The 14,995-nt window shown below is 48.5% G+C and overlaps 1 protein-coding gene and 1 non-coding gene across 3 annotated transcripts; both read left to right on the top strand.

Moving 5' to 3' along the window:
- Positions 1 to 588: 588 nt before the first annotated feature.
- On the top strand, positions 589 to 662 carry trnat-agu. The gene has a single exon. It is a non-coding gene; the product is annotated as a tRNA-Thr (tRNA).
- A 2,596-nt stretch (positions 663 to 3,258) lies between these two features.
- lrp3 (low density lipoprotein receptor-related protein 3) lies at positions 3,259 to 13,740 on the top strand. Of its 2 annotated transcripts, none has more exons than XM_035627578.2 (7): positions 3,259 to 3,505; positions 6,989 to 7,124; positions 7,219 to 7,424; positions 8,533 to 9,149; positions 9,406 to 9,878; positions 10,142 to 10,274; positions 11,335 to 13,740. In XM_035627578.2, the coding sequence occupies exons 1-7, from the start codon at positions 3,373 to 3,375 to the stop codon at positions 12,211 to 12,213; spliced, it is 2,577 nt and encodes an 858-aa protein (XP_035483471.2). In that variant the 5' UTR covers positions 3,259 to 3,372; the 3' UTR covers positions 12,214 to 13,740. The 2 variants fall into 2 exon arrangements, with proteins under 2 accessions (XP_035483471.2, XP_035483470.2); XM_035627577.2 differs by having other exon boundaries at positions 6,986 to 7,124.
- Positions 13,741 to 14,995: the final 1,255 nt, after the last annotated feature.

Genomic DNA, 14,995 nt, shown 5'->3' with positions numbered 1-14,995 from the left:
AAGTTCAGAGCATAGAGCACCTAGCTGTACAGATACTATGTCCTGATTGGCTGACGTGCTCTGTCAGTAAATGGTAAAAATCAAATATTCGAAAGCCAATGAGAGGATTCTGTGGGCATGACAACAACTACATTAGTGAGTTAACAATAACAAAATTAAGTATTTAAATTGAATTCATTAAATTAAATATTACATTGAATTATATGTACGAACTGAATTATTCTGCAGTCATGTTTACTTTGATGTAAAAAAAATGTAAATAATGTCAATAATCAATATTTAAATGCGTAGGTTATTGAAAAAAAAAAGTAAAGATGACAGATATACGTCATCGACCGGAAACAGACTCCCAAAGCTTGAACCGAATGAATTGCTTTGACGTTTGCCACATTTAATCAAAAATAATCACGGAATACCTAAAATGACATCACCTACTATCCAGCCACCTAGGTGCCCGCATGTTCCTATACTGTATATTGCCCCTCCAATAATCTTGTAAAAATATATTATATTTTTACAAGTCACAAGGTGACAGGTGTGAACTAAGTCTTACTTTATAGACAGTTATTTCCCACCGAGCATTCACCCGGCGCCGTGGCTTAGTTGGTTAAAGCGCCTGTCTAGTAAACAGGAGATCCTGGGTTCGAATCCCAGCGGTGCCTTTTGTCGCGGCACGTCTCCTCCGCTCTCCCATCGGCTCCTGACCAATGACGTCAGCTTTCTTTTTAGGTGAAGGTGAGAGTCAATTCATTCCAGCACGTGCTTCCAAGTCTTCTGTGAAAATTCCGAAATATAAACCGCAACATTCTGTATTTAATTTTTTTTTTTTCAGGTACATTTGCAGTACATCCATATGACCACTTGGGGGCGGCACTGAAACAGAAGCCGGACGGACCACAATGGAGGGACGGGGGAGCAGAAACATTCCCCGAGGTTAGAAGAGCTCGTCATTTTAACAAGTAAACAGCCGCTTCATTGTGTAAATCTGTACAACGGAGCGACGACCTCACGTTCTACCCGACTGTCGTCTCGTCAGCTCCGCCGAGAGGAGCGACACGTAAACAAAGAATAACGCGAAAACACTTCGTCCCGTTCGCTGCGGCGAGCCGAACACCCAGTGGATCGCGGTCAGAGCGGAAGTTTGGACAGTTCTCTCTTCAAAATAAGAGCTGCGGTGTCTGGCAGCCTGATGAACCATCACACCACCACGCACAACTGATTCTATCACACATCGTTTTAAAAGGGAACATCCATCAGTTGAGCACAGTCTTTTTCTCACTTCATGTTGTGATTGTCTAATGCTTAATTGTTATTATACAATCATTTACGCTGGGGGCATATGCCCGCAACTTTTTGAAATGGCCAATTTTGTTCCTGCCACTTTTTAAAAAAAGGTATTATTTGTTCAAAAAAATGTTCTGAAACACAAAGTGTGCTCATAGAAATGTCATAAATGAGAGAAAACTTTGAGAAAAGTTTTATTTGCACAAGAGAACATGTACAATCTCAGGAACAGTTTGTCCGTTCACACGTTGTGGGTGTATTTCTGGGGGTGTATTTCTGGGGGGACCCAAGTGATGCAATTTAGACACATGACACATTTAATATTGGTAAACTTTGAATAGAAAATAGAAAAGTGAACATAGCTCCCACTTTGCAGCAGCAGGGCACGGGCACGGCACTATTTGTCAAAAAAAAGTAATTAGCCTACTGATTCTAATATAACCCAAAAACCTGCATGCACCAATCAGAATCTTTAAAGGGACAGTTCAGTGATTTTGAAGTGGGGTTGTATGAGTTGCTTATGCATCGTTAATGTTACGTCATGGAGATGGTGATCAGCGATGTCATTTAACGGAGTTTGGAGGAGAAGTGGAAGTAGCGAAAGTCACAGTCCCACTGTTGCAGAGGGGACCGACGGAAAACGTTTTAAAATGTGTCGAAAAAGACGTTTTTCAGTGGTCCCCTCTGCAACAGCGGGACTGTGACTTTCGCTACTTCCATTTCCCCTCCAAACTCCGTAAAATGATCACCATCTCCGTAAGGTAACATATGAACTATGCATAAGTAACTCATGCAACCCCACTTCAAAATCACTGAACTGTCCCTTCAACACATTCTTGACAGTTTCTTCTTGTCCACGTTTTTCATTCTTCCTCTGTGAACATGACAAACAGCTAGAGTAACCCATCAAGTTGGAATAGCCTAAGGTTTTCCAAACATCTTAAGATCACTGCGTCTTACAGTGACTTACCGGACAGTGCAGCTTGCTATAAAGAAGTTTCTGATGTCTCCACCCAGTCATAATCGTGCCTATAGGGCACCAACATGGCTATAGAGTCGGCCCTGGGTGTTGATATTGTCTTGAAGATTATGATCAGGCTGTAGTCTGACATTGTAAATCCTGTGTCTACTGGTGTTGCTCACAAATAGTAGGCCTTTGTTACTTTGTCAGTTTTTATCTGGAAAAAAAGTCTCCCCACGACGTTTTCAAAACAATGCGACGCCACTGCATTTTTTCACTACGCCAGAGTATTCTTCCATTTCATTCCCTTGAATTCAAACACACGCATGCTTCTGCTGCTTTACTTTACGCTATTGTATCGTATTCCAACATTTCAATCTCTCATCCTTTTCGTCTTTCTTTTCGCCCCTGACAACAAATATAAGAAAAGGATCTACACATCTGGCCAGATGCTCTTAGCTGCATTGCAGAAGTTGACTGGGAAATTTGATTTGATTTGATTTTTATTCATCTCAACCATCACCATCACCAACGAGAAAAAACAAAAAATCTGATAAAAATACAAAGACAAAACACAAACAGATAAGATCCGACTCCACCAAAGAACTACACGTACTACAATGTATTCGAGAAGGAGCAGGGAGAAGCATAGTACTTATATAGTCCTGACCCAACTTAATATCATATCATTGCAAAAAACAAAACAAATATATGTATACATTCTGCAAGCAGGTCATACGATAACATACTGTACAACGATACACCAACTAATTTGCAAAATATTATATTTAGGCTTCCGCCTTTCTGTATTGGTCAAATATTGTTTTCTTGTATCTATTTTTTCGAAATTGCATTTTGCATTCACTCAGACGTGGAGTGTCTTTTAAAACGCACAGAAACTTTTGCAAACGGTGCAGATACAGTTTATGAAAGCGCCGCAGGTGTCCTCGGACGCACTTCGTCTGGACCGAGCGGTAGATCTTTTTATTTTGAAGGCGGACCACCGGAAGTCAGCCGCGGCTTCACTCCGGTGTCTCGGCCGTCCGTCGCCTGCGACGAGGACAGACACAATGGTTCTCCTCGGCGAGGATCCGTCGGTATGCGCGGCGCGCGCGAGATGAACCCAGATGCGCCGCCGGGGGGACCCGGACGCGGAGCCAACTGAGGGGACTGTGGCCCGAGATCGTCGCCGGACCATGGGGCCGCGGGCGCTGCTGCTGCTCGGACTGCTGTGGCCCCGCTCCGCTCCGCTCTGTGCAGGTGAGCTGGGGGGGGGGGGGGGACAAAACAATGCGTCTGGATGGAAAAATCTGTACAGGCGCCGGTGATGCTGATGCACCAGTGCATCGGTGTGTGCAGCCTCCGCGGGACAGAGGTCGGGTCTCCTGGTGGTGGTTTGTTTGTTTGTTTGTTTGTTTGTTTGTTTGTTTCGCCTCTTTGTCACCACCGAAGGTCCCGTACCTCACTGAGCCTCCTCCTCCTGCCACCTGACCGCCACAGCAGAGCTCTCCCCCCCGCATGTCAGGCTCATCGCACCCGGGGTGGTGGTGGTCCCCCCCCCCGGGGGTCGCAGTGATACAGTGACACTATATGAGAGGCTGTTGTGACGGGCTGGAGTGAGAAGATCGAGGCGATCGCCCCTCAGAGAAGAACCCCCCCCCCCCCCCCCCCCCCCCCCCCCCCCCCCGCGGGGGCATCGATCTGTGGTGGGTAAACGATCGGGGTCTGTGTGGAAACATGGACGCTCCCTCCACAAATGTGATGCCGCTATCAGCATTACATCACTGCTGCTCTGCAGCCACTCAATCTCCCCCATCCTCCCCCCCCCCCCCCCCTCCTCTCTTCTCTCCTCTCTCTATTATGACAGTGTTTCAGATTGTGTGTGTGTGTGTGAGGAGGGAAGGCATTTTTGGAAAATAACTTTCACATACATACACCATGTAACACACATGAACGCATGGGGATTCTTTGAAAACAAGACACAAACATTGCAGAGTTTAACACTGCAATAATACAGAATGGAATCGAAAAATATCAGGCGAGGATTCTGGCGATGTTTATTCCGCTTTGTTTATTTAAAGGCTCTAGTCACCAGTTACCTCGATGTCACCTAAAAAAGAAAACGCGATGACCTTATAAAATATAAAAAATCACCCTTTGGCGTGTAACACCATATACACAGGAGCAGCGTCTCTCCTTCTTTGCACAATTGCTTTTGACTTGTTTGCAATGAATGGTATTGCATTAGGGTTCCTTGTGTCACATACTGGCTCCGGTGCGGTGCATCCTGGTCTGTTGAGACCGTGGGAGAGGAAGTGGTGCAGTGGATTTCTCCTTGAATATCTGTTGATGCCAACTGACGTGGAGCACTTTGCCTCGGCCAGTAAGTTCAGATGGTTTAAAATCCGTCTCTGGGTTTTGCAGAAATCAACTTCAGCGTGTGGCCAACCTCAACCGCAAGAGGAGGGAGAAAATCAGTGAATCTGGCTTTTCAGAAAGATCCCGAAGATTCTCTGCCTCCATCACGTACGACTTTGCGTTTGAACTCAGAGGAAACCTCGCTAGCGGTCATACTGTACGGTCAGTAGGGCTGCAACTAACGATTCATTTCATAATCCATCAATCTGACCATCATTTCTCTCGATAAACCGATTAGTTGTTTGGTCCATAAAATGTCATGAAATGGCGAAAAGTGTCGGTCGTGTTTCCCAAAACTCCAAGATGATGGTATTTTTTTTGTCCGCACAACAAATATATTCAGATTACTGTCATAGAGGAGCAAAGAAACCAGGCAATATTCACATTTATGAAGCTGAAATCAGAGAATATTGAAATCGATTATAAAAATAGTTGGCGAAAACACAGTTTAACTGTTGCGGCCCTAACGGTCACTTTGTATTTTTTGGTGATCTTAAAAGACGGGACTTAGAACAAGCTGCTGTCGTGAAAACCCGTCATGAGTTTTTGAACGCCCCCCAAAGTCAAAAACTCAGAGTCAATGTGCCTCTGTACCTCACAGACTCCTTGGTCCCGTGTGGGTCGTCCATATCCATCACAGAGTCCTAAAGCATCCCTGCCCCCTGCCCCCTGCCCCCCCCCCCATTTACTCTGCTGCTGACTACACTGATTCGTCAAGGAAGCTTAGACAAACACACACTCAGCAGAAACGAGCAGACTCGCTGCTGCTGCTGCTGCTGCTGCTGCTGTGGGACCATCGCCTCGGAGCAGCTCAGCGCATGTTCTCTCTTTATCCTCCGGTTGATTAAGACGCCTGTTGGACGCCTTCCTCCTGCACGTGTCTCACTCCTACTGTGGCGTTCAGCAGCGGCGAGGTGACTAGACGATGAGAGTGACCCGCCCCCTCCCCATCGGCGGTGTTACACTCGTGTTACGACAAAAGGTCATTTATACATCACCTCCTCCTCTGGCCCTCCCTCGCGTCTTTGCTTATCATGAAACAAAAGGATTCCGTATCCTGCACTCCACTCCGCACAGGCCCCCGTGCCCTATTCCCGGCACTCCTCCCTTCTGGCCACCTCACACTGTGCTGCTCCCTGGAGCGATGGTGCGATGGCAGCGGGCGATGCTGTTGCCGTGGCTGCCAGTTTGTTTTGGCTCCCGTGTGATCGGCGCAGAGCGCCGCTGACTAGGTCATTTGTCTTGTCGGGGGGGTTTGTTGTGAGGTTTTTGCACCGTTCAGAGGCAGAAACCTGTGTGTGTGCGCGTGTGTGTGTGTGTGTGTGTGTGTGTGTGTGCGCGCGCGCGCGCGTGTGCGTGTGTGTGTTTGTTCTGGCTGGAGCAGTATATGGATTCTGCTGTGCACTCTTGGCTTATTGCAAATAAAGGAACAACCACTCTGTTGTAGTTTCCCTCTTTGACAATTCAACATGACAAGTATTCGTCATGGTACCATAAAAATAGCATCTGTCGGTGGGGAAAAAAGGCACAGATTTGCAGATGTGGTATTTTTTCGGCCATTTCTTCTCCTGTCATGTTCAACAAACCCCTTTGAAAATACGTAAACTGACAACGAATCCATCCCGGTGACGAGTGCTCCCCGAGTGGCCCGGTACGTCTCACCTCTCTGTGTCACGTGAGCTCCATTGTTGTGCAGAGACTATTAATAAACACGTCTGCACTGAGACGCACTGGGTGACATATTCCTTCATTACCGCGAACACGTCATCACGTCATGCTGCTGGAAATACCCCCCCAGGCGTGCCAACTGTGATGTTAATCCGAAAGCTGAAGATAGTCCCCGACATCTCTATTTACTCTTGTTTTGAAATAATGTTTGCCAAAAAAAAAACCCTGTAATGTGCCCAGCTGCTTTCCTTTAGGTTTTGGACTAGTTTTTAAAGATTTACATTAGTTCCTGTAGCAATAACAAAAATGCTGGGTTCCACAGATAAGGCTGCTCAAGTCAGATATTGTGAAACGGACAATCACATTGTTGGCTTTTCGTCACCAGTCTTTTCCTTTGTTCAAGCCTATTTGAATTCTGCCTTTCCCTCTCATCTTGATTTGTGTCGAAATCCCAGGACCAGTGAATCTGAATAATGAATGCATGCATGTGGAGCAGCTGTATGAACAAAATGAAACTCCACGGGACACATTTGTTCATTTTTCTCGGCGTTTGTTTATTCATGAAGACCTAAGTCTATAAAAATAACAACACGCGCATCCACGGAAGGACAGCAGAGATCCACCTCGCTGATTCCCCGTCTCTCCGTCGTCCAGCAGGCTGCAGTGAGCAGGCGGAGGTGCATACGGAGCGGAGGGGTGTGATCTACAGCCCGTCCTGGCCTCTGAACTACCCCGCTGGGGTCAACTGCAGCTGGCATATCCAGGGAGGGCAGGGCGAGGTCATTACCCTCAGGTACGGTCACTCACACACCCACTTGCGATCGCATGGCATTTCTCTTTTTTTTTTCCGAACAAGCACCTGACGTGATCCAATGCTCCGACTCCAGTTTCCGCAACTTTGACCTGGCGGAGTCGGCAAGCTGCTCGGGAGACTGGCTCCTGCTGACCCCCATGTGGAGTGGTGACTCCAGGCTGTGCGGCTCCACGCTGCCCTCGCCCGTCATCTCCACCAGGGGGCGTGTGTGGCTCTACTTCCACTCGCGGGCCAACAGCTCCGGCCAAGCCCAGGGCTTCCGCCTCTCTTACATCCGAGGTAAGCCGGGGGATGTCCAGGTCATCTTTTTGTCCAATCCTGAACCAGAGTGAATCCAAAGTTCTAGTTTAATGAGGCACAAAATGCAAATACACCAATGACCAAACCGCAAAATTGTTTCAGTGTTTTTTTCTTTACAATATCAAATCATTAATTATCGATGTTTAAGGGGGGCGGGTCAAAAAAGGAGCGTGCCTGTTTGGAAATATGTGTAAAAAAAAATGAAAAACCCACACGGTGACAAATTTTGATGCAAAAAAAGACTCGACGTGGAAAAAAATTAAAAAGCCTCTGATTAGTGTGACGTCTGTGGAGATTCTCATTTATCCAGGTCATAGTTCTCCACAAGGGTCGTTGAATCAGGAGCAAGTGGCCAAGTGGTTTTTGGGTTAGGTTAGGTTTAAGTTGTGGTGAATCCCAGGTATCTGCGTTGCGGCGCTGCAGGTTGCAGGTCTGCAAGTTTCCAGGAATGTTACAGTGGCCTAGAGTTTGGCTCAGCCAATCACAGCTGAGGCCTGGGACATTGTATTGGGAATTATTAGAATTCAGATGGAGAGTATTGAAATGACCAAGTGGAAGACTTCTAAACTTAACTCATTAGACAGAGACTGGCCTTATATACGGTATAATACATATATAAATATATTAGGGCTGCAACTAACAATTGTTTTCATAATCGATTAATCTGGCGATTAATTTCTCGATTAATCCATTAGTTGTTTGGTCCATAAAATGACATAATATGGTGGAAAATGTCGATCGTGTTTCCCAAAACTCCAAGATGATGTTTTGTTTTGTCCACACACAAAATTGATTTAGTTTGTTGTCATGGAGGAGCAAAGAAACCAGAAAATATTCACATTTAACAAACTGAAATCAGAGAATTAAGACCTCTTCTCTTCATAAAAAATCAAATTAACAAAATAATTGGCTATTGATTTAGTAATCGATCAATCGATAAACTGTTGCAGCCCTAAAATAATAAAATATATTGATATACTGTATACATAGCCTGAGAGTGTTGTTGCACTCACGCTGTTTCTTGTCAGGTCTATCTCTCGAGCTACAGCCCCGGGGTTTCCAGTCTGTTCATCTCTCTCCTCCGCAGGTCACCTGGGTCAGAGCAGCTGCCAGCCGGACGAATTCCTGTGCGGGAACGGGAAGTGTCTCCCTCGCTCCTGGAAGTGCAACGGTCAAGATGAATGCGGCGACGCCACTGACGAACGCAGCTGCGCCCCCCCTCCCACCGACGCTCAGCCTGGCCTCTGCCCCGCCGGCTCCCTGCCGTGCACCCAGGTCCAGTCCACGCGGTGTCTGCCCGCCTCCCTGCGCTGCAACGGGGCGCGGGACTGCCCCGACGGAAGCGACGAGCTGGGCTGCCCCGACACCGCCTGTGGCAAACGTCTGGGCAACTTCTACGGCTCATTCGCTTCCCCGGACTTCTTCCGGCCTAATCGCAGCGCCGCGAGCGAGCTGAGGTGCGCCTGGCTGCTGGACACCCAGGACACCAAGCCCATCGTGCTGCAGCTGGACCTGCAGCTCGGGCCCAGGGATTCACTGCATGTCTACGACGGCCTGGTGCAGCAGGCGGAGCATCTCCTGCAGGTGCTGTCGCATCACAACAACAGGCGCCTGGCGCTGCTGGAGTCGAGCCGCGGACAGATGAGTGTGTTGTACACGGCCCAGCCTCACAGCCCTGGACATGGCTTCAACGCCACATACCAGGTAGTGCCTTCTGGGGATATTCTTTAAAAAAAAAGAAAAAGAAGTCCTTTAATGGTTTAAAACTTCTTTCTGCTTCTCCCACTAAAGGTTTTAATCTCCTCCTCTTTTTTCCACCCTTCTTAAGGAATCCACACCTTTTCTGAATAGTCTGGCTGATAACTGTTCTGTCGCTGCAGAGAAAACAGCACATCAGGCGGAGTGCAAGTCGTCCTCTTGGGTTTCTAGACGGTGACATGTTTCTCCTCCGCCCTCCCAGGTCAAAGGCTACTGTTTCCCCGGCGAGCATCCCTGCGGCAGCGACCAGGGCTGCTACTCCGAACGCCAGCGCTGCGACGGCTACTGGCACTGCCCGTCGGGCCGCGACGAGGAGGCCTGCCCGGCGTGCCCGGACGGGCAGTTCCCCTGCGAGGGCGGCGCGGGCGCGTGCTACCCGGCCTCGGAGCGCTGCAACAACCAGAAGAGGTGTCCCGACGGGTCGGATGAGAAGAACTGCTACGACTGCCAGCCCGGAAACTTCCACTGCGGGACCAACCTCTGCATCTTCGAGACGTGGCGGTGCGACGGCCAGGAGGACTGCCTGGACGGGAGCGACGAGCGGGACTGCCTGGCCGCGGTGCCCCGCAAAGTCATCACCGCCGCGCTGATCGGCAGCCTGGTCTGTAGTCTGCTGCTGGTCATCGCCCTCGGCTGCGCCCTCAAACTCCACTCACTCCGGAGCAGAGAGTACAGGTGGGCACACCTCTGTCCTTCTTACACGCTCGTTTTTTTCCCTCTAATTTTTGGCTTATTTAGCGCGTTGTGTCCGAATTAATCGCCACAGCAACAAGTGCAGTCCACAGATTCAATCACTCGTCGTGTTTTTCAAACTAAGGCGTTCACTTTTATCACGAGCTCCGTGGCTCGACACTTCAGTTCGTGCGCGTCATGCTCTCTCTCTCTCTCCCTCTGACCTCATCGTTTCTCCTTCTCTCTCTCTCCGTCTCCCTCCGCAGAGCTTTTGAGACTCAGATGACTCGCATGGAGGCCGAGTTTGTTCAGAGGGAGGCCCCCCCCTCCTACGGTCAGCTGATCGCCCAGGGTCTCATCCCTCCGGTGGAGGATTTCCCGGTGTACAACCCCACCCAGGTGGTCTATTCACACATAATCATAAACTGTGTGACCTGAGCGTATCGCTGTGACAGACCAATTTTGTTTGGAGTTTTGGTAATCGGCGGCGGCGGTTGTGGAAGCCTGACCCCTCCCACTGAGGATAGCCCTATGAGTACACTGAAGGAAAAACTTAAATAAGATAATGTGTTCCCTTTACAGATGATAAATGCCATCTGCACTCTACTCTAGTTATAAATATATATTTTTGGGGGTAAATTACTCAAAGGACTAGTTTAATTTCTTAGGGAAATAAATGTATTCACCTTCTTGTTGGGAGTTTAATGACAAGATTGATATCACTGTCATATCTCTATGGCAAAATATGACGCTACAACCAGCAGCCAGTTAGATGAAAAAAAGCTGCACTCACCAATTAAAACTTGGGATTACAGATTTGTTCAATCCGTATAAAAGCAACAGTTTTTCTGACGGGTGTTTCTTTATTTCGCATAATGAGCTTCAGAAATGCTGGCTGGTGGATTCTGTGAACGTCGGACAGATCCAGGGCACATTTGTTTCCAGTCGTTATGCTAAACTAACCAGCTGCGTGCCCCAGCTTCGTGGCGAATGGACAGAACTCTCTGCACGATCGGTAACAAGCAATTTCCCCCCCCCCCCAAAAAAAATCTAAGCTAATTCATTAAAGCAATTTGCGTTTCACTTGGAACTCGATCACATGAATACACTTTCCGTGTGCACAGTAAATGCTCCCACTGCACACAGCGAGAGATGTGAGGGCGTTCGAGTGGAACAAGGGATCCTTGGAATCGTTCCTCTTTACGCAACAGAGAATTCATTAGATTATCCAGAGGAAAAGGTCTTGGATTTCAAGCTTTGAGCTGGATGGATCCTCTGGGCTTAGTCTGGAACCTGGAAGGCAAAAAATAGGTGGACATTGGATCATATTGTCTTCACACTACTGCCAGCTTCGAACCAGTGGCCACTTCATCTGCTCAACTGCACTTGACAGGTAGATTGAAACAAAATGATCTGTTAAATCTGTGTCCTCCCCCCCCCCCCCTCCCATTTCCCGCAGGCCTCCATGTTACAGAACCTGCGCTTGGCGATGCACAGACAGATCAGGCGTCACTCGTCGCGGCGCTCCTCTTCTTCCGGCGCGCGGCGGCGTCTCGCCCATCTGTGGAGTCGCCTGTTTCGCCGTGGGGGGAGGCCCAGGGGCCACGCCCCACTGCTGGATCCCCCCGGACCCACACAGATCATACTGGGGCTCCACAGCTACCGAACTGCGGGCGAGCAGGGGCCTCGGGGCAGGGCCAGGGCCAGGCATCCGCTCGGGGAGGAGGCTGAGGCGGCGGGTATGCCGGGCTGCGGCTGCTCCGCCGCCATGGACCTGCAGCCCTGCACGCCGGAGAGCCCCGCCTCTCCCCTCTCCTCGCAGTCAGTGGACAGTGCCGAGGACGAGGAGCCATCACCTGTCAGCGGGGAAGGAGCCTGGACTTCACAGTCTGCGCCTCCTACAGCTGGTCAGAGTGACTCCTCAGCCCGCTGCAGACAGCCCTACTCCCCACAGGAAGCCTCCGTGCCCCTTTGCCCCGCCCGGGCATCTAGGAAACTGGTTCTGGAGCTTGCAGTTAACCTTAAAGGAGTTTCCTTGAGACGCTACTCCCCTCTGGGGCCCTTATCCCCCGTCTCACCCCCCGTCTTTCCCAGCAGCCCCCAGACACCGACAACCCAATCTCGCCGACAGGGTCCCGAGGCGACTTCACCGACCGGGCCCTGGTCTTCTTCCGTGAAAGCAGAGGACAGTGACAGCCACTGTGCCGTGGAGGAGCCGACGTGGGACAGAAGAAGCAGGGGCGAGAGGAGGACGGAGGGCAAGAGCAGACTCTGCAGGTTCAGCAGGACCTTCAGTGATGAAGGAGGAGACTCAGGGAAGGAGACGACGCCATCTTGAAAAGTTGAGGAAGAGACCCTCCGACGCCTCGCTCTGTTGAGACCTCGTGTGTCGATTATATCTGCTGCGTTCCGCTAAAGTGTCCTTGAAACGTGTCCCCGCTAGATCCAGAGTTCAGACCCATACCACGTCCAGACACGTGGCGGAGGTACAGTATCACACCCGATGAACTACAGTGAACTCATTTTCCATTCTACACTTTAAACGCTTGAAAATTGACAAAAAACATTACGCACACGCAGCCTTTTCCTGAGATTAGTTGAACTCACTGTTTAGGGTCCGTATTGTAAATCTCATTACGCAGGGCTCAATTGAATTCAGGCAACACACTTCCCTGTTTGATCTATTAGGACATAAACTTACTGTGAGCCTGTCGCGGATAATCACCGATACAATGTTGGCTACATGTTCGCCATAGCGGCCTTCGTGTCGTTGCCCAGAGCCGTTACGCACCGCTATAAACTGTGAACCATACAAGCCTATTGAGTGAACACCTCTAATCCGACCCATCCCCACTTTTGGCGTTGTGACTATTACTGTATGGCACTTCCAGACTCGTCATGGATGGCTGTCACGTTGACCAGCGAAGATGGCAATATTTTATAATTTTTGTTATCGTCAACAAATCGTGTGGAAAAAAGAGCAAAACCGACAATGCGTTCCTCCATCTATCAGTGCTTTTAAACTTCACCCGACCGTGTATAAAAAATGCATTTTTTTTTAAAGGGCTTGATGATTTTCTACAGCTACAGGCAAGGGTAGTTTTCAAGAAACAAAACCCCCAAAAAATCATCTTATTGATTGATTGTTTTTAATAGTTTTTGGACAAGTGTGGAGTTACCGAAACTGTTGGAAGTTGGAAAAATTGAGTTCTGTGGGCACCGTGGAACAAGCTCCATCATGCTACACAAACAGCAGCTGTTGGGGGGATTAATGAATAGTTCGTTTGAGTCTTTACATTGGGATTTGTTGACGATAAAAGGAATATATAGAATATCACCGGACTCACTTTGAACCACTCAAAAGCAAATGTTTGACATTTTCGGAAGTAGTAATTTCCAGCGGCGAGTTGGGCGTATCTTTTCATAGGATAAATGGCTCCACCTAGCCGTTTAGCTTAGCACAAGGGGTGCAGTCGAATTGTCAAATTTGCTCAGGAAGTTTCCTTAATCTTGACGTGACCCGGAAGTATTTGATCGGCAGCCGTGATCAGAGCTGTGCGGATTCTCTAAGTGCATAGGAAAGGAGCTTCAATGCTTCCTCTCCTATCTCCTTTAACATTGGGCACAGGTTGCGGTCGAAATGTCCTTCCAATCTACCATTCCTTGACCTCAGTGGAAAACGTCATGAGGTCAAGGAAAGGTGTAAACGAGGACTGATGGGAATTAGGAAAAGTCGACAGCCCTGCTCAGAGAATCCGACTCCACTTTCACTACAAAAATACAAAAGACGCAGCGGCTCCATCAGCATTTTTCAGTGTGTTTTACCAGTGTGTGACATCAGATATTATGATTCATATGTAACAGTAATTTACATGGTGATGTCCGTCTCTTCTGGGTCATATTCATACTCTTCTACTTCTACTTCTATTTCGGATTGAATCCTTTACGTTCGTGCATGGGAGCGTCACGTTGAACATCGCTGCCGCAATGAATTGTGGGGCGTCTACACCTCCTTTCCTTTTGCATAGGAAGCTCCAGTGTACCCTCTGCCAAAGGATTTAGAGAATCCAAACAGCTCTTGTCCCGGCTGCTGATGAAATCCTTCTGGGTCACTTCAAGACTTGGGAAACTTCCTAAGACGATTTGACTATTCGACCGTGCCCCCACTGTCAGCCTTTTCTGATTCCCATGAATCCTCCTTTACACCTTTCCTTGACCACATGGCGTTTTCCACTGAGGTTAAGGAATAGTAGATAGGAAGGACAATTTAACCTCACCCAAGGACTGGAAAAGGGTCAAACGAAAGGTCAAGATAGCCTGGCTCTGACAATGTAGGAGATGAGAACAAATAATCATAGTTTCAAAAAGGTCAAACTATTCCTTTAAAGCTCTTGGACTGTGACCCTGAATCATGCAGCAGTTAAATAATGTCAAAGCGTTCTCAGTATTTGTTCCACGTGTGTTCCGGTGTTTGTCTTTGTCACTGAATGCTTTCAACAAACATGAAGATCTCTTTTATCAACTTTTCGGAAGTGGTGTCGAATTGGATTTTCCTTTCGACGTCCCTCACTTTCTATATCATCAGTTTTAACAAAGCCAAACCTGGATGGACACTGGGATTGTGAGTCCAGTCAAGGTGGACTGTGTTGCTCCGCTCGGCTTCTCCTCCCCGAAATCGAACCCAGCCGATCCTCTCCAGCCTTTATTTGGTCATTTGAACGAATCCACCCGCGTGCTCTGATATCAGTGCAGGGCCGTGGAGAGTTCACGTGACTGTTCAGGAAAATGGCGGGAGCGGACGCTTCATGTCAGGTTAATTCCCTGTTTGCAGAGTCCTCCTCCTCCTCCTCCTCCTGCCAGTGGCACCTCTGCGGTACGGCCGACTGCACACCGGCACACTGCAGATGTCTGGACCCGCTGGTTTTGGTCCAGTGGAAAATCATATCTTTGCCGTGGAATTTTTCACCGGACGTTAAAAAGCAAAGACTTCTATTTTCCAGCACTCCAGTGGAGACCTATACAAGCTCTTTCTTTATGTTTTCTCTTTCCGCCTTGACAGACATTAGAACTTTTCATTAAACCTGGCCACCTTGGGCGCGCGGGGCTTCTTTGTGAAGCTC

This window comes from Scophthalmus maximus, chromosome 4 (genome assembly GCF_022379125.1).
Source record: "Scophthalmus maximus strain ysfricsl-2021 chromosome 4, ASM2237912v1, whole genome shotgun sequence".
Taxonomy (NCBI): Eukaryota; Metazoa; Chordata; class Actinopteri; order Pleuronectiformes; family Scophthalmidae; genus Scophthalmus; species Scophthalmus maximus.
This window is presented reverse-complemented; position numbering and strand designations above follow the sequence as displayed.

Bases quoted from the DNA above. Each gene is read 5' to 3' on its own strand.
- lrp3 (XM_035627577.2), top strand. From the start codon at position 3,373: ATGCGCCGCCGGGGGGACCCGGACGCGGAGCCAACTGAGGGGACTGTG. The intron at 7,125-7,218 runs GTACGGTCACTC...CTCCGACTCCAG, and splicing joins GGCGAGGTCATTACCCTCAG to TTTCCGCAACTTTGACCTGG. The intron at 9,879-10,141 runs GTGGGCACACCT...CTCCCTCCGCAG, and splicing joins CTCCGGAGCAGAGAGTACAG to AGCTTTTGAGACTCAGATGA.